The sequence below is a fragment of the Semicossyphus pulcher genome, unplaced genomic scaffold, assembly GCF_022749685.1.
Source record: "Semicossyphus pulcher isolate SPU_LCO1_2020_fin unplaced genomic scaffold, fSemPul1.0.p SCAF_52, whole genome shotgun sequence".
Taxonomy (NCBI): Eukaryota; Metazoa; Chordata; class Actinopteri; order Labriformes; family Labridae; genus Semicossyphus; species Semicossyphus pulcher.
The window spans coordinates 185001-207840 of record NW_027211729.1 but is presented as its reverse complement, the minus strand read 5'-3'; the positions used below and the strand labels follow the sequence as shown (position 1 = coordinate 207840).

At 45.0% G+C, this 22840-nt stretch overlaps 4 protein-coding genes across 5 annotated transcripts in view; 1 reads left to right on the top strand and 3 right to left on the bottom strand.

Annotated features, from left to right (window-relative positions):
• Nucleotides 1–617: 617 nt before the first annotated feature.
• On the bottom strand, nucleotides 618–3652 carry cenpa (histone H3-like centromeric protein A). The gene is made up of 5 exons (XM_069682211.1): nucleotides 3582–3652; nucleotides 2272–2422; nucleotides 1883–2007; nucleotides 1658–1732; nucleotides 618–1060 (listed from the first exon to the last, which is right to left on the bottom strand). Exons 2-5 carry the CDS (start codon nucleotides 2375–2377, stop codon nucleotides 932–934), a joined length of 435 nt encoding a protein of 144 aa, XP_069538312.1. The 5' UTR covers nucleotides 2378–2422; nucleotides 3582–3652; the 3' UTR covers nucleotides 618–931.
• A 626-nt stretch (nucleotides 3653–4278) lies between these two features.
• Nucleotides 4279–7008, bottom strand: psmb10 (proteasome 20S subunit beta 10). The gene is made up of 8 exons (XM_069682199.1): nucleotides 6816–7008; nucleotides 6267–6360; nucleotides 6018–6115; nucleotides 5550–5690; nucleotides 5337–5452; nucleotides 5132–5190; nucleotides 4899–5050; nucleotides 4279–4570 (listed from the first exon to the last, which is right to left on the bottom strand). Exons 1-8 carry the CDS (start codon nucleotides 6881–6883, stop codon nucleotides 4459–4461), a joined length of 840 nt encoding a protein of 279 aa, XP_069538300.1. The 5' UTR covers nucleotides 6884–7008; the 3' UTR covers nucleotides 4279–4458.
• A 2078-nt stretch (nucleotides 7009–9086) lies between these two features.
• Nucleotides 9087–14257, bottom strand: pomk (protein O-mannose kinase). The gene is made up of 3 exons (XM_069682210.1): nucleotides 14138–14257; nucleotides 10464–10742; nucleotides 9087–9894 (listed from the first exon to the last, which is right to left on the bottom strand). The coding sequence occupies exons 2-3, from the start codon at nucleotides 10728–10730 to the stop codon at nucleotides 9130–9132; spliced, it is 1032 nt and encodes a 343-aa protein (XP_069538311.1). The 5' UTR covers nucleotides 10731–10742; nucleotides 14138–14257; the 3' UTR covers nucleotides 9087–9129.
• Nucleotides 14258–14520: 263 nt separating this feature from the next.
• The window catches only part of pam (peptidylglycine alpha-amidating monooxygenase), a 23665-nt gene continuing 15345 nt past the window's right edge, over nucleotides 14521–22840 (top strand). For both annotated transcript variants that reach the window (XM_069682189.1, XM_069682188.1), the window contains exons 1-15: nucleotides 14521–14582; nucleotides 16758–16894; nucleotides 16975–17103; nucleotides 18467–18584; nucleotides 19064–19121; nucleotides 19789–19876; nucleotides 20184–20275; nucleotides 20606–20689; nucleotides 20994–21042; nucleotides 21258–21325; nucleotides 21619–21699; nucleotides 21891–21967; nucleotides 22165–22268; nucleotides 22365–22558; nucleotides 22698–22757. In XM_069682189.1, the coding sequence (XP_069538290.1) occupies nucleotides 17015–17103; nucleotides 18467–18584; nucleotides 19064–19121; nucleotides 19789–19876; nucleotides 20184–20275; nucleotides 20606–20689; nucleotides 20994–21042; nucleotides 21258–21325; nucleotides 21619–21699; nucleotides 21891–21967; nucleotides 22165–22268; nucleotides 22365–22558; nucleotides 22698–22757 (1162 nt within the window). In that variant the 5' untranslated portion in view covers nucleotides 14521–14582; nucleotides 16758–16894; nucleotides 16975–17014. The remainder of the gene's footprint in view (nucleotides 14583–16757; nucleotides 16895–16974; nucleotides 17104–18466; nucleotides 18585–19063; nucleotides 19122–19788; nucleotides 19877–20183; nucleotides 20276–20605; nucleotides 20690–20993; nucleotides 21043–21257; nucleotides 21326–21618; nucleotides 21700–21890; nucleotides 21968–22164; nucleotides 22269–22364; nucleotides 22559–22697; nucleotides 22758–22840) is intronic.

The following is a 22840-nucleotide window of genomic DNA, read 5'->3' as shown; positions in this document are numbered from 1 at the left end:
GCAGGTTAGTTTGAGGCTTCTGAGCCAAAGTAAAAGACGTCCACTGGAAACAATCATATAATTAATAACTTTATTTATTTTAACTTTGAGGCATTTAAGAAATGTATCACTTTATATAGAAATATTTCTGCTGTAGGCTCTTTCTATAAATATCTGAACTAGGATCAGTATTACAGATATTTCCAAAATCTGCTTTACTGCTGATTCTGAAGTTATTTCTGTGAAAATATGTTTGTATCTATCTATCACAAGAACGTCACAACTGATGACTGTACAAACTGTCCTGTCATTTTAGGCGTTTCTCATTGTATACGTCCTGACACAATGACTGCAGCAATAAAGAATAAAAAACTGCCTCTCCCGAACGAGACGCCTAGAAACACAAAATCATATTGTTTATTCTTATTAAATTATGTTTGAGGTGCTTAGTGTTTGAACCTCAGGCTAATTATTATTTGGCTAGAACGTGTCATAGAAATGGTGTAAGCTTGTACACCGGAGTGAGCACAAGCCCCGTCTAACCCAGCAGCAAGAGTTCAAAATAATCTGTTTACATGAACATCAACAGGCACCAACAGGAAAGTCTTAGAGTTTATTAACAAAATAAGTTTAGTGGGAGCAATATTTACACATCAATAATAAATCAGTACTTGACAGGGATCACAGCAGATCTATAATAAAGAGTTAAAACATTAACATGGATGTGACATGTATACAAACAGCTGATTTACTGTCCAGTCACTTCAGGGTTGTGAAAAAGAACTTTAATAAACCTGATGATCTGCTAAAATAGGGCTGATGAGGACAAATACCCACCTCACTGTGATATACCAAACTACATAAATGTAGCATACAGTAAGAAACATATAGAACGAGTACATGGTCATTGAACTGATGAAACACGGTATAAAGAGTCGGCTCTGTTCCGTGTTCACAGGTTGTCCACCCCTCTGATCCGGCGGGCCAGCTGGATGTCTCGGGGGAACAGGGTGACCCTCTTGGCGTGGATCGCACACAGGTTGGCGTCTGAGAATACCATGACGAGAAACGCCTCGGCAGCCTGCAGGAAGAGAAACGGTTTATTCAAGAAGAGAGATGATTTAGAATCCTGTGATCCTTATAGTAACCCTTATATCCACTGAAGAAACTTAGAGTCACTTTTTAGGGAAACAATGTTGATCATTAAAAAGTGTCAGTTTAAAATAAACATAGAAACACAGTGCAGGCGTTGAGTTCATCATCTGTGAGTTAAAAACGTCTCCACACACTGTGTTCACCTCACTGATCATGAATTCATTTCTGGAACAACAAAATGATTGTCGTCTGAAGTCCCTGATCCTACACTGTGACATGACACAACAGTCACAGTATGGTTCAGTTATCGCTCAAATACTGTCACAGGACAAGGACACATGTTGGTTTCAGTGCATTAAAAGACCTCGACATATATATGTATACATATACATATATATATATATATAAATAAAGGTTGCATGATGGCTACACAGGTGCATTATGGGTGTATTGTATTATGATGTCATTTAACCAGAACAAATGACACAACATGTTCCCCAGCCTCTTTTATACTGTGATGTATAATCACTGGTTTATGTGTGAACTGTTCAGACTGACATCATGTGAACTCAGTGCTGCTCACCTCCTGCAGGGCCAGCAGAGCGAAGACCTGCCACCGCAGAGCGTCCTTGGAGAAACACTGACACACCTCACGGACCTGAAACAGAGACTTCATAAAGAACTGGAGTCTTTGCAGGTCAACACTGAGTCTCAGTCCTGTATGAGAACTTAAACTTCTTCCAGAGGATGTAAAGCTGCAGACACACAGGCTTCAGATCCTCCTCATGCTTCCTGCTGTCTGACTCACCAGGCGAGAGAAGGGTCCCTTCCTGAGCAGCAGGTCCGTGCTCTTCTGGTACTTTCTGATCTCCATCAAAGCTTTAGTTCCTGGTCGAAACCGTCTCTTCTTGGGAGACCTGCTAGGAGCCTGCTCTGGAGGACAGACAGGGTGAGAGTGTTTGAGGTGATGGGAGGAGAGGTGTGCTTACACCTGAATGGATGACAGCACCAATACAAACAGGTCAAATATTCTACGACAGTACATTTAACCCTAAAGAGAACATCGTCTGTACATGAGGGGTTAAAGGGCTTCAGCTGCTGAAGGATGGTGGTGCAGTTTAATGTCTAATATGACTCGTATTCAGTCAAAATAATCATTTGTTAAAATATCAGCTCTTCTGCTTCAGTCCCTCACACCTGAAACTCCACTCCGTCTGGGGGTGCGGGGGGTCACTGGGGGCAGTGGCGGGCGGCGTTTGGGGCTCTTGCCCTTCCTGCGCTTTGCAGATGAATCGTGACGCATCGCCTCCGATTAACACGAGGAGAGACTGAGCGGCCGACGTCTGACCTGAAACAGACAGACAACACAAATGATGTAAAGTGGACTCAGATAGGTGGTGTTGTAATCTCCCACCCTAATGGATCCTTCATGGGGGGTCAAAGGTCATTTAGTCACGGGTGCAATGAAAGTGAAATACTGATTCTGATCATGTTAAATGGTAAAGGCCTACTTTACATGTTACATGACATATCAGGGTTTATCTGTGTGGTGAATACATGTATGAATACATCAGCCGGAGGTACTGAGGACGATTCCTGGATGTTACACATGTATTAGATTATCATGTAATCATGTTTATGGCTAAAGACATGGGAGAACTTCAAGCACATTTTAGTATTAATCAGTCTGCAGGTCATCATTGTATAGGTCTATCGCATTCGTAGTTCAGTACAGTAACAATAACAATAACAATAACTTTATTGATCCCAAAGAGAAATTCACTTGTCTGGCATCTCATCGACCATTTACTGCAGAATGAAAAAGTCTGACGGCTGTGGCAACCAAAGATCTTCTATATCTCTCCGTCCTGCAGCGAAGGGAGAGGAGCCGTCCACCACCGTTGTTTCTTTGGTCCATCGAGATGTGATGAAGCAGATGATCCGTGTTGTTTAGAACGGCCTCCACCTTCTTCAGTGTGCATCTCTCCACCACATCCCCCAGTGAGTCCAACCTGGCTCCAATCACAGAGCCAGCTTGTTTCATCAGTTTGTGGAGTTGCCTTGCATCCTTGTGTCTTATACTGCCTCCCCAGCAGACTGCAGCGTAGAACAGTACACTAACCACCACAGACTGATTAAACATCTGCAGCATCTTACTGCAGATGTCCAGAGATCTGAGCCTCCTTAAGAAAAAGAGGCGGCCCAACAGAACACAACATACAAAGAACACCTTAAACACTCAGTAAACTTTCATCAGCTCACAAAAACCCTTTAAACATACAAAGTGCTGCCAGACAGCACGTTTTAAATACCGTCTGTGTTCACATTAGCTTTAGTAGTGTAGGCTAATGTTATAAGGGCTAATGTCTGACCAACAGTTAGCTTTAGCTTCCTGGTCCCTTTAATGGTATAGTAACATTTAGGTGCCACTATACGTATACATTTACAACGTTACAAAATTAGTGTTTTCTAGGTTTCATAACCCAGTAAATGAAATATAAACGTACCTGTTGATTTGAAGAGTATTCCCGGTTTTAATGCCTATAGAATACTGTATATCGAGCTAACTGCAGTCACCACAAACAGCAACCAAGCGAAATTCAAACGACGCCTCAGTACCACCTCAACCAATCAGCGAGGAGCAAGTGGGCGGAGCTAACCTTTTGGGAGCGTTTGGTGAATACATGCAGAACTCTTTAACGGGCGGGTGAGCTACGGTATACACATCAGTGTTGCGGGGGCGGTGTTTGGACGTACCGCGCTGCCACGCCGTTAGAGGCTGAAACACAGCGACCAGGGGGACGGAAACAGAAGCTCACAGGCACACAGAGATCTGAGAAGAAAATCAGATATTAGATTCAAAAGAATAAAGAGAATAGTGTTTTTCGACTAAAGGGTTAGTGTTAACAGTCCGTGTTTGTATTTGTTCAAGGTGAGACACGCGGGAGACATGTCACACTCCAGAAAACATCAACCTTCACCAAATGTGACTTTTAGACCAGCGTGTCTGACACAATTATTTTACATAGCAAATGTATTTATATTCAATGGTTCGACAAAACATTAAAATCATACATATAATTATCATTATGATTGTATTGTCAGTGTTTCGTCCTGTGCATCTCATTTGATCTTAATTAAATGTAAAGCTCTTGTTGGTATTTTTGAGTGCCTTCAGGGTTAGAGAGAATGACAGTCGAGACGTTGATTTTTAATGTTTTTAATCATTTGAATGTATAAAGTCGCTCATCTTAGACAACATGGATGTGAATTTATGTTTGAGTAAGAAAAACTCAAACTGCAGTAAAACCTCCTTTACAGCAGACGATGCTTTAGAGAAACTAAACAACAGGAGTGTTTTACTGTGTTTTATTGGACTGTGATTTACTCCGTGTCCATGACGTGAACAGATTCATCGACCACGTCCAGAGTCAGCGGGGTCACAGTCTCAGTGAGGACGGCTGTGGTGCCTGGTTTGTACTTGTACTGTCCCTCTCTGAAACACACAGGAAGGACAAACGTGATTACATACAAGTGTACTGATTGATTAGTGATTTATTGAACAGCACACTGTTAGGCCAGGTAACATTCAAGTCATGAGAATTAAACATGGTGTTCAAGTGTAAAGTTTACATTTCAAAATAAAAGTCTTTTGATCATTTTCCTGCACAGGAGGTCCACACGCTGTCCAGCTGAATAAAGTTTCTCCCAGTCTCTACGTTAAACTATTCTGATTTCTGTTACAGCACATAAACACATGAATATGACAGAAGATTAACGGTAGAATAACCCGTCTGCTCCTCTGGTAGGGCATCATGCCTCACCTTCTCCCCTTGGCTGTGGGCTTGTCGTAGCCTCTCAGGTACTCCACCCCCCCCTCAGTGATCACACACAGGTCCACGTTGCTGCCTGAGCCCAGGTCACAGAAGATCCCCGCAGCGATGGCATCTCGTACGAGCGTCTTCGCCTCCTCCAGCTGACAGAAGAGGAAGAGGAAGTGTTAATGAGTTTCAGACTTACGCTTTTTATTGGCTCGTACACCTGCAGTCGCTCTCACCTCCATGTCTGGTTTGAATCTGTCCTCGAACACGGAGACAGCAGCTGCAGCTCCAGAGCCTGAAACAACAACAGCAGGTCATCAGGTTTATGTTCTCTGATGGTCCTGAGTCACACTTCATTCATTCAGCTCTGTTTCTATGGTGATACAACAGGTACACTGAGCTGCCTCCACACACAGGAGCACACATTAAACAGGTTGGTACCCATGGTGAGGAAGGGCAGCTTGTCGTAGGAGCCGTGAGGGTAAACACTGTACAGGTGAGCTCCGGTCACATCCACACCTCCAACGATCAGAGACGATCCGATGTGACCCTGGTACCTGGAACACACAAACACACACACACACACACACATTAAACCTCAACACGTGCTGGGTCATCATGTTAATAGTGTCTGATGTCTTCATCTCTCTGCACCTGAACAGCATCTGCTTCAGCTGTCGGGTCACCATGGCTACCAGCGCCGGGCGGCCCGTGTTGAGCGTGTGCAGCTCCACATTGGAGGACATGATCTGTGTGGTGATCTCTGCATCTGCAGCCACGCCGGCTCCACAGCAGCTGAACCACACACAGGAAGCAGTTAACAAAATAAAGGTCCTTTTTACTGCTGCTGCTCTCTGTGAGCTCAGATCCTCATCACACGGCCTGCACTCTCTGTGAGCTCAGATCCTCATCACACGGCCTGCACTCTCTGTGAGCTCAGAAATAAGGATCAAGAGTTTCTCTATAGAAATGCAGATCTCAATATAACACTGAACACATGACATCTTAAGCAGATGATTCTTTCATCACAGACACGAGCCTCTTTAGCTCGTAGTGTCATTGAACATCTAAAAGTCAAAGTGTAAATCCAGAGTCACGCTGAGGACAGCCTGGTTCACTCACTAGATGTTCGGAGCGATGAAGTGGATCTTCATGCAGTTCTTGTCGGCCACCACCATGTCGTCTGTCGCTCTGGTGTCTGCTCCCAGAATCACTCCATCCTGAGGGACACGACAGGAAGTACTCGTCAGGTTCGCTCATAAACATCCTCCAGGTTATTACAGACACATGTTGACCGTATTTAATATACAGATATGAATTTAAACAACAACAGAGGGTTTTGTTAAAACATCATGACTGTTTCTCCTTCACCTTGAAAACCAGCCCGGCGATGGTCGTCCCTGTCTTCCTGGCTGTGGGGGATTTATAACCCAGCTCTGACAAACTGGACTCCAACACGCCATTCCTGCCAATAATAAGACAGACAGGCAGGCAGGCAGGCAGACAGACAGACAGGAAGGCAGGCAGACACACAGACAGACAGGCAGACAGACTCGTGTTAGCGCTGTGTTACAGCAGAGCTTCTCTCGGCGCTCGTCCTGACAGACTTCCTCTCAGCGCCCTGCAGTGAACACAGCCTGAAACTTTGACATATTTTAAAGGTTAAATAGGAACTTTAATAGATTCACGTGTTCCTGATGAACAGAGCATGCGCAGTACTCTGAAGGTAATATATTTCTTATGGCACAAACACGCAGACACCTGTGGGGGGGGACACAGCTATCACACCTGACCTCAGTCAGAAGGTTTACGTTACTCTAAGACTTACGCAGCATCAAACCAACCTCAGCTGTGACTGTGACGTGATTGGGTTAGGGTTAGTTAGTTAAATGAACTGGACAGGTTTCAGTGTTGGCTCACCTGCGGCTGTTCTCGAAGCAGAAGCCTCCATCCTGCAGCTCACAGGAGGCCACACTGTGCAGCATCATCACTCAGACGAAGAGGAGGTGATGAGGAGGAGATGAAGAGATGATGAAGAATAAACGGAGTCTAACTGTAAGATAAGCCGTCAGGAGCTCTGAGGCTGCGTGTCAGCGCTTTGTGTCAGACTTTACTTTTACTTTCACTTCAGGACAAGCCACGCCCCCTGCTGCTGCACGCTGAGAGAAAGAGCACTGAACTCTCCTGTTGTGTTTTTAACAGTCCGGAGATTCTGACCGAGAGGAGGTCCGCTTCCTTTGGGTTCAGTCATTCTCGTTTTGTCCAGAAGAGAGAGAGAGAGAGAGAGAGAGAGAGAGACTCCTCCTGTGCACCTCACTCAGAGAAACCCCTGATGACTTCATAAAGCAGCAGTTCAATGGTGATGATGGTGATATTTCTTGCAGTGTATTAAAATGACAAACTGAGATGGAACCTGCAGGTAAGATGTCAGCTCAGGTGATTCATGTCGAGCTGTAGTTCAAATATCTACTTTTACTTTTACCTTCTGCACTGAGCTGATAATAAATTATCTTCAACTCCGAGTCAGTGTCAGTGTTTATATGACGCTGAGAGTTAAACACAGACACCTCATGTGCTGTCAGTTCACAGTTACAGTGATTGTTGATGTGTTTCTTGTTTCATGAAACAGGATTATAAAGTGAAGACGTTTCTGCTGATGTGCAAACATGAAGGAGTCACTCATGAAACTGAAACATATCGTATATATACTGTATCAGTTATACAGTGAAGTTAGAGGCTGCTGTCTGGTTTAATGAGCACCTTCGTGTTCATGCACCGATTTCTCAATAAGACCACAACATGGCATCACACGTTGCCTGGAAACCAGACGGGCCATTAAATGTAATAAGTAAAAAAGCCGACCTGCAGCGTGTATCTGTGTGTCCTACAGCGTTTATTTTAAGATAAGGTCAGCTTTATTTAACAAACTATCAACAGTCAGAAAGACATTGATGTTAATCATTTGCGAATATTTAATTGTTGTCACTTACAGATAAACGTATTAGCGGTTCCCGTCACCGTCACTGCTCGCATTGTTTACATTTATTATTATTTTTTGATCAAACTTTACTGAACTACTTCAATGTGCGAACATTTGTTTACATTTAGTGGGGGAGCTGGACAATCACGTTTGTATACGTCACCGAGTTCGCGATGAACCCTGGGTAAATCCCACAGGAAAGCCTGCAGATAAGCGGACTCACGGAAAGTCCGTTATTTGGCGTTGTAAAGTCGGCATCGGAGCCCTCACACACCTGCTGATCTGACAGTGGGACAGCACTGAGCACTCACGCACTTACCGGGAACGCGCCTCAAAGTCCGTGAGTCCGTGAGTGTGGAGATTGGGATTGGGCCAGTGTGTGTGTGAAGTGCAGGAGGAGAGGATCTCTTACATTAAATAAATCTACTTCATACTAAAGTGATCATCTCAAAGATCCCAGGTTTGTTCTCTTTAGCGGCACCTGTGGTGATAAACAGTAATTGCGGGAGCACACTTCCCAGATACTCAGACAGGGCTGCGTGTGTGACGTTCACGGCTGGCTCCGGTTGTAACCGGTCGGATTTTCACTTATTTGTGAAGTTGTAGCTGTTGTCATCCATCTTTTCTTCGTTGTTCAGCCATAGCAGTAAGTAAGTAGTAAGTCGACACAGACACCCAGCCCATAATAATACTATATACTGCAAAGGCTTTCATCAGTCAGCATTGTGTTAGCTCATTCAGAGAGAGGTAGAGACTTACAGACATTTATTCACATGAACAGTGTCTATGAACTCTCCTTTACTTCCATTTCATGATTCTTTTTCTGTTGGTTCTGCTTCATGTTGTGTGGCCGTGTGTTGCATTCAGGGTCACTGCAGCACAAACTGTGTAAATATAAAGCTACAGACTGTCATAGTTTGGGAATAAAATCTTCATACTGTGGTAAAATAAAGAATCAGGTTCTATCAGAAAATCATGACATACTGTGAGTAAGGTCCTGATGAGAGTAACGTGAATATTTGTAGTTTTCAGGAAAAGGACTTTAAGCACTTCCTGGTTGACGTTCGTGTGCAGCACGTCTGTCTGATCTGAGCTCAGCGCCCCGAGAGTCTGAGCCTCAGATATCAGCTGATTGTAATCCTCTTTGACACTTGACGTGTTTAACTAGAAATCAGAGAACATTAAAACAGCAGAGGTCTACAGTTGTGTCAAGCAGAGCAGCTTTTATTACACTGAACAACATGTCATAGAGCTCTACAGCATGTCTCTGACAGCAGCACTGTCCCGCACCATGCTGCTGTACACTGATCTGTACACCTGTAAAACATCCAGAGCTGAGGGGCGGAGCTTTGGCTCCGTCCTCTTACACTGCTCGTGGATCTGAAAGAGGTGGAAGTGGACCAGATCCCCTCCAGGGACCCGTCCCATCAGGAACCAGGTGACGTCGGGGATCTTCCAGACGTCCGTCCTCTCGTCGTACGGAGGCATCCGCTCGTCTGAAAACGTCTCCTCTCTGAAGGGCCACAGCTGCTCGGGTGCCACAAAGTCCCCCGTCAGCTCCCTGTGCCCACACTTCACCAGCAGACCTCTGGACCGGTCCACCTCCGGCAGCGCGTCCAGGTCGTTCACCACCAGGTGGAGGTCAGAGGTCAGCAGGAACTGGGACAGGGTCTTCTCCAGGCTGTTGGAGTCACACATGACCCTCCGCCCGGCCGGGCTGCTGTGGAGGAAGTGAAGGATGGAGACGTAGTCCGTGGCCAACCGGAGCCGGGTCTGCCAGGTGTTGTGTTTCAGGTGAGACTCCTGTGACAGAACAGCCTCCAGGTTCAGCAGGGAGCCCAGAGGATGGAACTCTGTGACCTGGGTGTTGTCTTCCAGGCAGAACCCCACCAGCTGCACCACCTGTGGAGCCTGCAGCGCCTGCAGCATCGATAAGCCATGAAGGAAATCCTCCAGGTAATCCAGGGAGGACAGTTTGGACAGAGCCACCTTCTGACCCCTCCACTCCGACAGGTACACCTGAGCAGAGAGAGAGAGACAGGTGGAGTTTAATGAGAGTACAGTCAAAGCTGCACACAGGAAAAACTGACCACTGCTAATGACAAAGAACAGGTGCGGCAATGTTTTCCCTCAGGGTGACGTGGTTCGCTCCGTCTGTGGGCCTGCTGTCTGACATCACCAGGTAATCACCAGGTAAACTAGTGAACATGACACGTTCGCTCAAATCACTGTGGATGTAGAATCTGCTTCATAGTGACAGGTGGTGCGCACACGTTTTTAAGGTGACAAACAGATAAAGGTCTGTGTTGGCTGAGACTGCAAAACGCTGCCTAACAATGAGAACACGTTAACAACGTGTGGAGATCAGGGAAGGAGAGGACTCCACTCACCTGTGTGTTAACAATCTGGATATAAAGCCAAACGCTCGTCTACACACAGAATGGACTCATTCATTTGAAGTGCTTGTAAATCTCATTAACAGTAAATCCTGCTTCAGAATCAGACGTAGGATTGACCTGATTTAAAGCTTTAATATTTCCTACGTTTCATCCACTCAGTCACTCTCACGCTGTAACAGACCATTGTACCTTCTTCACGGCCCCCTCTCCGATCAGCTTCAGCGGGCGGACCTCAGCTCTGACCTGTGAACACTGGAGCCAGGGGGTGCAGTTCCTCATGGTGGTCATCTTAAAGTGTCGAGCAGCGCAGCCGTCATGAGAGGAGCTGAGCTGCTCCTCGCTGTGATACAGAGAGTCCAGGTACAGGTAGAGCAGCAGGTTACTGAGCAGCAGAGCAGCCAGACACAGCGCGACCACAGGAACCCCGTGAGAGACCGAGCTGCTGCTGGGAGGCATCGCGCTCAGAGTCTGAGAGGGACACAGAGGAGAGAGAGGAGCTGATGTAAGGAACACAAAAGAGCAGGCTCAGTGTCCTGCTGTACCTGAGACCACACACAACAATGACACACCTGTGCATCACTGCAGCAAGGGGAGGCATGTCATCTGTGGAAGATCATGTAATTTTGTAGCTTTGATAATAAATACCCCTCATAAATGAGAATGATGTGACAATAAAGATCATTGGATCAAGTCTCATGATGCATCATTTGGTATCGGCTCATTTAAATATCTGCAGTGTTCAGAATCTGCTCCTCAGACAACCTCGTGTTTCAGCCCCGTCAGAAACACACCTGGAGGCTACTTTGAATGACTCTGAGCTAGCTGTGGATGGATGTACTTTATACAGAAGGGATGGGACAAATATGGTGGTGGGGTCGCACTTTATGTTCAGGAACACATTTCAGCTTTACTACGTATGGACATCATGAGTACTGACATTGAACTAATATGGCTACAGATTCAGCTTCCATCCTGCAAGCCTTGTCTGGTTGGTTGTTGTTACAGGCCTCCCACTTCTAATGTGAAGTATTCAGACATGTGAAACTGTAGATGTATTGACAGATGAAAATAAAGATGTCTTCCTTCTTGGTGATATAAATATTGACTGGTTTTCCAAAAGGTGTCCCTTACGTAAAAAGTTGATTTCTATGGCAGATGTTTGCAATCTCACTCAGGTTAGGACTCAACTGACAACAACTAAGGATGCCGTTAATCCTTCAACATGTATTGATCATATTTTCACTAACACATATGAGCTGCATTCACAGGCAGTATGTGTGGCAGTGGGACGCAGTGACCATAGTTTAATTGCTTTAACAAGAAAGACTGAAATGCCTCAGGCTGCAGTGAGGATTGTTCATCGCAGGTCATTTTAAAGATTTCATGCTGAATCATTTGTGAACGAGGTGAATGACTTACAGTGCTCTGATGTATGTGAGGAAAATGATGTTAACTTTGCTATGAATATTTTTATGGATACATTTGTAAGGTTGGTGGAGAAGCATGCTCCCCTTAGAGAAAGGTCTGTGAAGTGCCGCAGCGCTCCGTGGATTGATGAAGAGTCAAAATCTTTAATGCTTCTAAGGAACAAAGCCAAGGTAGCTGCTCGTAAATCAGGTTGCTTTTTAGATTGAAGCATTTGTTGTACGTTGAGAAAGAAAATTACCAAATTAAATTACATCAAAAAGAAAGAATTTTTTAAACCAAAAATCTGCTCTTTGAATGATAGTAAAACATTATGGAAAACTGTGAATGAAATTATGAGTCAGAAGTCGCACAGTTCATCACCAAGCCATATGATGTAGCTCATTACGTTAATGACTTTTCTATCAACAATTTCCAATTTGCTGAGGTTAACCAGGACGCAGTGGAGAAGATGCTGCGCTCTCTTTCTGATGATACACCTGCTGGTATAGCTTACCTGGATGGGAAGTTTTTTTAAATTGCTGCTACGCTTCTTTCCAAGCCAATATGTCACATTTTCAAAAGGAACATACTAAGTGGGACTTAGTCCAAAATTACACCTTTACCCAAAGATGGAAAATCAGGCTTTACTGGTTCTAACTGCAGAGCGATTAGTATCCTACCTGTGCTGAGCAAGCTACTCCAGAAGGTCATTTTTAATCAAATGTTAAATTACTAAATTACTGACTGGAAATGGACAACTTACAAAAGCACAACATGCTTACAGACCAGGGCACTCTACTAGCACTGCATAAGTACACATGACAGATCAGTGGTTAACACAAATGGATGACAGGAAGCTTGTGGGGGCTGTGCTCTTAGATTTTACCGCAGCTTTTGATGTCATTGACCATAGCATTCTCACTGCCAAGCTTAAATGTTTTTTCACCTTTAGCTCTTGCTTGGATGAGGAGCACGTGTTTTTTAATAACAGTTTTTCTGACAGCAAAATGTTATCCTGTGGTGTTCCACAAGGGACTTTCCTGGGTCCACTTTTATTTAATTTTTATAAATGATCTACCATGTGCTGTTGAAAATGCTGATGTAGTTATGTATGCGGATGACTCTAATTTGTTCTGTGTCTCACCAACATTAGTTGGGCTGAGGGAGAATCTACATGTTGAGTTACATACAATTACCAAATGGGTGAAAATGAACAAATTAGTTTTGAACTTAAAGTACTGTATTTGGTAGGAGACATGCCCTTGCTAACACCACTGCACTCAACTTGTCTATAGATGGTACATCAGCTGAGCAGGTCACAAAGACCAAATTACTTGGTGTTAAATTAGATAATCTGCTGTCTTGGTCCGATCAAAAGGGTATTGCTATCTCGAGGAAATGTTCTGATTTTGTTCCATCCTCTGTTATGAGTATCGTTGCTCGATCACTGGTTCTGTCACACCTGGAATACCGCCCAGTCATTCGGTCAAGTGCAGCTGAGAAACATCTAACCGAACAGAGCAGCCAGACTAGTTCTTCATTGCTCTTGTCGTACTAATGTGTGTGAGATGCATAAAAGATTATCATGGCTGTAGAAGCTAAATCAAAATCTAGTCTTCATGCATAATGTCATTTGGAATAATAGGCCGCATTTCTTTTGTGAAAAACGAGCATACACTGGTTTTTGTCACAGTTATTATACACGTCATGTGAGCACTGGTCATCTGGTGGTGCACAACAAACTGTATGATGAGGACGGTTTTCTATAGAGCGACGCCTGCTTGGAATACGCTCCAACATGAGACGGATCACATGTAGATTTTTTTTAAAGTCACTGAAACAAAACTCGATGAGTCTGATAAAGCGGTCTTTGGTTATTGTTGTTTGAGAATATTTTTGATAATATTTGTTACTTTAATCGTTATTATTTTGACTATGATTATTATTGTTACATGTGTGTATATTTTGTTAGAATTACATTTTTTGTAGATGTGTAGGTGACACTTTTGTTTTGCTTTGTTTACAGGCCACTGATGTTTATTGTTTCTGTGTGGAGCCATTTTCACTTCTTTTCTGATCTCAGGTTTGATTTGGTTTGTTGTGTCCAAATAATAAAATAATAACTAATGTTTTATCAACACTGTTTGATTTTAAAGTGTTTTATGTTGATGTTTTCGTGTGGAGCCCAGGAAGACTAGCGACCACTCTGTGCAAGCTAATGGGGATCCGAATAAAGATGTTTATGTTGCTCAACATTTATTATTGCACAATATCACATACGTGAGCTACCCCACAGGTCCGAGAGGTAGCCTCTTTACTGAGAGGGAATACACACTTAAGTTTAAGTTAAAATGAGGAAGGCACAGCAAGCGTCCAAACAGTGTCAAACAGCACACAGAGAGATGCTAACTGTAGCTAACTCACATCTACATGATTATCATGACTTAATAACATACCTGCTGTGAGACGGATCACATGGTGTTTTGTTCAGCAGACACTGTAACTACCTGTCCATTTCAGTTCAGGTACAACAGAACTCTGACCCTGATATTAAACTGTTCTGTATCTACGATAAAGTCAACCAGCACCGGAACTGGAAAAGAACTTCCGCCAGTTGGACAGAATAAAAGCGTCACTTTTTTTTAACACAGACTTTGACAAAAAACACCTACGTAGTATTTCTCATTCCCCATTATAGAAATGTATAAATTCAAATAATTCCTCAGTCCCAGATCTCTGACTCACCATACAAACACACAAAACGTTGCTGCACGAGCGGTACGTAAGTAACGAAGGGGCTTTTATTGTGAAGAAAGCGGAAGTCTGGTTGTTATTCTTATCAACGACACAGGTTTTCTCCTCAGTACGGACGGCTGGACGGCGTCTCCTGACAGCGAACAGGTTTGTCAATGCTTTTCTTTACAAAACATCTCTCTTTTTATCTGTGTCAAGGAGCTGAGTCAGAGCTAACGCTAGCTGAACTTTGATTAAACAGATATTTGCTCAGATTCGATGTTTAACCTGCCGAAACATACAGCAGCGGTAGCTAAAGGTAGGACATGTACGACATTATAATTAAACCTTATTAGCGTCTCAAGGTGCTAACTAAGTTAGCTTCTATTTGTCTGTACAGTTTCCTACTTTACATAAAGAGCTCTGCTGAGTTTATGTGTAAGTGTTAGCTTAGCGCTGGCTAAAGATGGCTTTTTTCTCTGACCGCTTCCTGTTTGCTTCAGGCGTGACATCTGTTTATTGATCATGGTGTGTCTGCTTGGTGAAAACCAAACTCATCAATAATTCAGAACATAACGGAACTGATACAGTAAAAACGCTGTCTGTGTCTGTTTACTGTATTTGAGGCTTGTTTCTGGTCTAGTTTATGCCAGTTTTCAGCGACCATACATTTCATTACATTTAAAAATAAAACCGTGCGTGCCACAGTGATGTAATAATAAAACCGAATGTAAAACGGCCTCATTATGTAGTTTGATGCTGGTTGAGTACGTGCTGTGGTCCATGAGTGGGATGAGCCTGTTTCCATAGTTTCCCGTCTCAGTCTCAGTGGGCTGTGACGTCAGCACAGCGGCGCTGCCCCTCCCCCTCCTCCTGCATCTCTTTACTTGTCTGTGTACAGCGATGAGTCATCAGGCTGAACAGCTCAATGATTGTTCCTGAGACATTTATAAGCCATTGTTAGGATGATATTATCATAGTGGATGTTTTCAGTGTAATATCTCAGGCTGTCAAAGAACACCCACATTTCAAACAGACGAGTTCCACTGGGTGACATTTGATTATTCTACGGTTTCAGGGTTGAGTTGATGAGTTGAATTGATTTATTAGCAATTTAATGAACTTAGACAAAAACAGACATTCAGTGTCTGAGCAGTTGGTTTATAAGTTTAAGTAGTCTTTCCTCCAGGTTGAGCGTAAACACACTGCACGATTCTTACAGAGAGGGCAGAAACATCCTTTAAACTTCATGGTGTACAAACATCCGCAAAGTTCAGGTCTCATGAAAACAGTGGATGGAGTTAATCTGATTATTCTGACAGATATTAAGATGAGATATGACTCATGATTAGTTTTAATTATGTTTGCATCAACACTTTTATTTTAATCATGATCATGTGACAATTGTTGGCTAATCTCTGCAGCTGTGCGTCACCTCATTATTCAGCTGCTGCAGCTTCATTGATTTAAGTATAACACTTGTTGGTCATATTGTGATCTGTATTCATATTTTGGTGAGTTGTGCAGCCCTTAACAACACTAGGATGGTTAACATATCTGCGTGAGGTTAGGGCTGAACAATGAAGCAAAATGTAATTGAAATCGTAACATGGCCTGCTGCAAGAGGCGCGATATTTATTACAGGTGAAACCATTTAAATCAAAATGCTGCAGATGTTCTGGCCTACACGTCACACACAGATCCCTGCAGAAAACACACCATCATCATTTTAAGTTGTTTTTCAATGAAAATGAGAAAGATGATGTAAAAATGATTATTCAGTTTAATATCGCAGATCACTTCCAGATCACAGTGTGAGTCAAAATAATCACAACTCAGCCGTAGTTCTGATCACAGACGCGAGTTCGTCACGATCATCACAGTGTTCCTGAGAGGAGCGCTGTTGATCGATCAGAGTGACCTGTTCAGAGTTCAGGTGTGTTTTATATGATCGATGCGTTTATTATGTAACAGTGTGGTTATAGTTCTAATCTATAATCGACTACAGATCACTGTGCAGCGGTGTGAGAGTGTGTCGAGCCAATTAGAGCCAGCCGACCTGTTCATTCAAAACACACGACAGGAAGCAGTTATCACCATGGTAACAGGAGTCTGATGTGCAGAGGCGTCGAGGGGAGATGTTTGTATCTGACATGTCCGTTACCCTCACCACAAAGACCTGAACACCCCCCACCCCCCTCCATGTAGGCAGAACAATGTCACCGTAAATATAAACAAAGGCAGCAGCTCTGTTTCCAGCAGGTAGACAGGTAATCAGCTCTGACAGCCTGCTGTGTTCCTGCTGGGTTTGTTGTCACAGTAACACAGGTGTGTTTTTTTCAGGTGGTGGTTTCAGACAGATTTACCTCCTGGGAGGACCCGAGCGGAAACTTCAGTCCGACATGCAGGACGAGTGACATCCAGCAGGGACTCTGCCTTCACCTCCCCCCTGCTCCTCATCCAGCCGAGCGAGGAAACAGGTGTGACAGGAGCTCTGTCTCACACTCTTTACCCCCCCGGTCTGCTCACACTGCTGACGCTCTCTGTTTCCCGTTTACAGCCCAGAGAGCAGCAGACACACAGCGGAGATCACCAGAGGCATGATGGGAGCCTGTGTGCTGTTTGTGCTGCTGGTCATCTGTCAGAGTCACAGCCTGCACACACAGAGCCCTCTGCACAGGTACAAGAGGTGAGACACAGACACAGTGAGTTTATAATGTATACATGTGGTGTTAAATGATTGACAGGAGTGTGGCCTGCACTGCTCGTATGCACAAGATAGAAGATCTCTTTCTGCACACTCTGACCATCTGACACCATGACAGAGCACCTGTTCATTTCCTATAGTTAGTTTATGTGAAAATACCATCAGGTGGTTCATATGTGACTCAGCACCAGACATGTGCAGCACTGTGCAAAAGTTTTAGGCAGGTATGAAAAAGTGCTGTAAACTAAGAATGCTTACAGGTACACCTGCACACAGTCAGGGATTTTGTAGGATTATAGTCAGGTGTATGATCAACCAGGTATACCAAACAGGTGCTAATACCAAGGTGAGGCTGTGGAAGACAGTTTCATGTCACAGGTCAGACACCATGGCAAGACTGAGCACAGCAACAAGACACCAGGTAGTTATACTGCATCAGCAAGGTCTCTCCCAGACAAAGATTTCAAAGCACACTGGGGTTTCAAGATGTGCTGTTCAAGCTCTTTGGAAGAAGCACAAAGAAACGGGCGACGTTGAGGATCGTAGACGCAGTGGTCGGCCGAGGAAACTTAGTGCAGCAGGTGAAAAACACATCGAGCTTATTTCCCTTCCAAATAACAAGTGTCTGCGGGCAGCAGTGAAGCATGCTGGAGGTTCCTTCAAGTTTGGGGCTGCATTTCTGCAAATGGAGTCGGAGATTTGGTCAGGATTAATGGTGTCCTCAATGCTGAGAAATACAGGCAGATACTTATCCATCATGCACTACCATCAGGGAGGCGTATGATTGGCCCCACATGTATTCTGCAGCAGGACAACGACCCCAAACATGCAGCCAGTGTCATGAAGAACTATCTTCAGGGTGAAGAAGAACAAGAAGTCCTGGAAGTGATGGTATGGCCCCCACAGAGCCCTGATCTCAACATCATGGAGTCTGTCTGGGATTACATGAAGAGACAGAAGGATCTGAGGAAGCCTAAATCCACAGAAGATCTGTGGTTAGTTCTCCAACATGTTTGGAACAACCTACCAGCCGAGTTCCTTCAGAAACTGTGTGCAAGTGTACTGAGAAGAACTGATGCTGTTTAGAAGGCAAAGGGTGGTCACACCAGATATTGATCTGATTCAGATTTCTCTTCTGTTCATTCACTGCATTTTGTTCATCGATGGAAAGAAACTATGAACACTTCCATGTTTGAAAGCATTCTGAGTTAGTATTCATGGTGAAACTTTTGCACAGTACTGTACATTAAATAGTTAAACCTGTTTGTATGTTAACAACTTAAACTGTGTATAAGACAGACAGGTGCATATGAAGCAGGATATAACCTCAGTGTTCCTCCGTCAGGTCTCAGGACAGCGCCCCGTCTGAGCCCAGTCTCTGTGCGTCCAGGATCAACCAGGTCTTCACCAACTCACACAACTTCTCTGTGGACATCAGGATGCCCGGAGTCGTCCCGGGCGGGGTGAGTCTGACGCGACTGAACGCTGTTAAAACCATGAATCTATCAGAAAATGAGTAACATATGCACAGCCTCAACTGTGTTGATCATTCATTATCTTTAAGTCATTTAACTGTCCCTGCTTCCAGCCTCTCAGAGGGAACACCTGCTGCTTCTCTTCCATGATAGTTACCTTCATATCTTTGCAGACATCACCTCAGAATAATCAGAGTTCATTGATAAACCAAGGAAATGAACATTTAATAGGTTGATAGTAATGAGAATGATGACTATTGTTTGCATGCTGTAGAAGCAGAAATGTTTTCTGTGATGATCTCAGAAGATAATCTGAGAAGAACGTCGATGACAAACTCATCACATGTTCATGTCAGAGACAGGTGTTAATGCAGGAGAGCCTCCCGTCAGGAGCACGAAGCCACATGAGATCACAAGTAAAGGACAGGCTTCAGGACTGAATGTGATCTGTGTGTTCTGTGTTTCAGTCGGACACTTACCTCTGCATGTCATTTCCTGTGCCGACCAATCGAGACTCGTATATCGGTGAGTGAATCTTCTTCAGACAGACTTTAAACATGAAGCACTGATCTGCAGCACAGAGAGGCACAATGTTTATTATGGCTCAATATCACAAAGCCTGCCTCGCAGGGCTGTACGAATCATCCGCACACACAGCAGTAAAAACGGTTCAATAATCAAGCACAAGAGTCGACGGAGCTAGCCTCTCAGATTCGGGTAGGAAGACGATTCAGACGGAGAAAGCCCTGCGCCTGATGTTTAGTTTATTTTGGAAATTTTCAGGAGGCCGGCATTTTCAGATGGTAGAGCCCTGGCAGGTATATCAGGAGTGATTACAGGTGATAAGTATGATGGTGCAAGTCTGTGTAATATTTAGTAAAATCAGACTGTTCTGCACAAAGACTGTATCTGTACAGTCATTGGTTCTGCAGGACACGAGCGCACAGAGGAGGAGGAGTGCCCAACAGTAACTAACTGACTAGTTTGATCTGGACTCACAGTAATCGTCTGCTCTGTAGTTTTCTGTCCGTGTGCCGACACACGTGTAGGATGTGGCTGCTGGTTTGTGTTTATCTGAAGTCGGTGATTTTCTGTCTCCGGTCTCGCTGTGACGATGTCACTGTAACGTCTGTGTTCACACCTGACGCGTTGAAGTGTTTCATGCTCTAACCTCAGCCTGTCTCTCCCTCAGTGGACTTCATCCCTCACGCCAGTATGAACACAGTCCACCACATGCTGCTGTTCGGCTGCAAGACTCCAGTCTCCACCAGCAGCTACTGGTAACGTCCGCTCCAGGTCATCATTACATCAGTGTGTTACACACAGCTGACAGGCAGTCACTGCACCTGTCAGAGCGCTGCCAGGAACACTGCAGACACTGGGCTGCACTAACACACTACCTGTCCTTACATTACTGTTACTGTGGCTCAGTGGTTGAGTGGGTCATCCCTCTCTCTAGTAGAAGGTTGGCAGTTCGATCCCTGACTGTGCAGTCATCAGTGAACCTTAGATGTGTGTGTGTGTGTGTGTGTGTGTGTGTGTTCTCCCTCTGTTCATTGATAACCACAGAGTGTGTGTGTCTCTCAGGGACTGTGGCAGTGTTCAGGGCACCTGTGAGGATGAAGCGTCCATCATGTACGCCTGGGCTCGCAACGCCCCGCCCACCAAACTCCCCAAAGGTCTGTGACCACATCATTTCTGTTTTTAAGATTGTTATCAGGCCATTTTCTCTTTCATTGATCGGACAGCTGTAGAGGAGGGGGGGGGAGGGGCGTGCAGCTGAGGGCTGAGGGCGGGAGTTGAACCTGCAGCTGTAGACTCTGTACATGAAGCGCCCGCTCTGTCCACTGGGCCGAACCAGCTCCATCATTATTACAGAGACATTTAGCTGAGCTCATGTTGTGTCAGCAGTGTGGAGACGCTGCTGTCTGTGTCTTTCTCTAACTGCGTGTGCGTGTGTGCGTGTGTGCGTGTGCGTGTGCGTGTGCGCGTGCGTGTGTTCTCCTCAGATGTTGGTTTCAAAGTTGGGAGAAGTTCAGGGATGACTCACTTTGTGCTGCAGATCCATTACGGAGACGTCAGTGCGTTCAGAGGTGAGTCTGATGATCTACCTGTGCAGCAGTGACGAGCAGGTGGAGGTGTCACTGCAGGAAACACATGACTCTTCTGAGTTTATGAGCAGCCCTGTGCAGGAGTAAGAATAACCAAAGAGAAAGTGTAGGTCCAAGCACACCTGACAGGTAACTGTGGGACACGTCTTTCTGAAACATCCACCTGACAGGGAGTCAGTCTGACCCTCCGTGTCGGGGAGCTGGTGGAGGCCGTACTGAGTGTGTGATGTACATCATGTATGTAATGTGTCTGCAGCTCACACGTTCATGTTGTGTTTGTCGTCAGACCATCACAGAGACTGTTCAGGACTGTCCCTGAGGATGACCACCAAACCGTGAGTGCTCACCTGAAGGAACACACCTGTGTAATGTTCAAATAAAACATGTGATCAGGAGGAAGGACCTGCAGCTAACTGTGTGTGTGTGTGTGTGTGTGTGTGTCTCTGTGTGTGTGTGTCTCTGTGTGTGTGTGTCTGTGTGTGTGTTTGTGTGTGTGTCTGTGTGTGTGTGTGTCTGTGTGTGTGTGTGTGTGTGTCTGTCCTCCTCACAGGCAGCCGTTCATCGCTGGTATCTACCTGCTCATGTCTGTGGACACCGTCATTCTCCCAGGAAACAGAGGTGTGTCTGCTGGGCTCACCTGTCAGGTGTTGACCTGAGAGAAAACATCACATTTGTTTTCGTGTGCAGATTCTGTGAACAGTCGAGTAGCAGCATGTCATTCAAACTCTTACCGTCAAACTGAATGGTCTCACTGCTGCAGATGTTTGAGGCCGTATTATACAATGAACATGTGCTGCAGCTGTGTGACATCATGTCAGACAGGTGTGTGATGGGAGAGACCTGTAGAGGCTGCTGTGTGGCAGACAGGTCAGGCTCCTTCCTGTCTCACATCCTTCCTGTCTCTCTGTCAGTAACAAACGCAGACGTGGCCTGTGACTACTCTTCATACCCCATCTACCCGTTTGCCTTCAGGACACACACACACCACCTGGGTGAGTCATAGCACAGTCTATCTGTATCAGAGTACCTGTTATCAGCATCTGTGGTAACCTGTGTGTGTGTGTGTGTGTGTGTGTGTGTGTGTGTGTGTGTGTGTGTGTGTGTGTGTGTGTGTGTGTGTGTGTGTGTGTGTGTGTGTGTGTGTGTGTGTGTGTGTGTGTGTGTGTGTGTGTGTGTGTTACAGGTAAAGTGGTCAGTGGATACAGGATCAGAGACAGGAAGTGGACTCTGATTGGGAGACAGTCGCCTCAGCTCCCACAGGTACGTGACATCATCAGGAGGCTTTAAGCCCTCTGTCTGAAGCTCGCCACCCGTCTGTGTTAGATCTACCTTTAGATAGAGACAGGCTAACTGTTTCCACCTGTTTCCATTCCTTATGTCATGCTAAGCTAACCAGCTGTGTGTATTATATTATACTGATGACTGTGGTTGTTAAACAGAGTGCTGTTCTTCTTCAGGCCTTCTATCCCGCTAACAGAGACGTGAGTGTGAAGTACGGTGACACACTCGCAGCCAGGTGTGTGTTCACTGGAGAGGGCCAGACGTCCAAGACCTACATCGGGTCAGTTCACTGCACCTGCTGCATGTTTACACCTGGAACCTGTCAGTGTCACACACAGCATCAGTGTGAGTCATACCTGTCCTGTCTCCTCTGCAGAGGCACCTCTGATGATGAGATGTGTAACTTCTACATCATGTACTACATGGACAGTAAACACGCCGTCCCCTACATGAACTGCATGGAGCCCGGCTCAGCTGAGCTGTTTGAGCAGATTCCAGCTGAGGCGAACGTTCCCATCGCTGTGAGTCCGGCTGACATGAACTCCATGATGCACATGGGACACTCAGCAGGTACTACATCACACTGTTTCACACCTGTAACCCAGAGGTGCTGACTGTTTTTATTCTTCGCTCGTGGTTCGGTCTCTCCGTCAGGTTTAGCAGATTTAGTTTAACCTTTGAGCTCCGACTGAACTTTGTTTTCCTGCAGATCATCAGGATGTGGGATCGTTGGAGGATTCAAAGAGAGCAGAGCAGGATCTGGATCAGGGTCAGTGGACTTTACATGTGTATATAAACACTGATGTGAACGTGGCACATGAACAGATGGATACTAAAGGAGCTGGAACACAC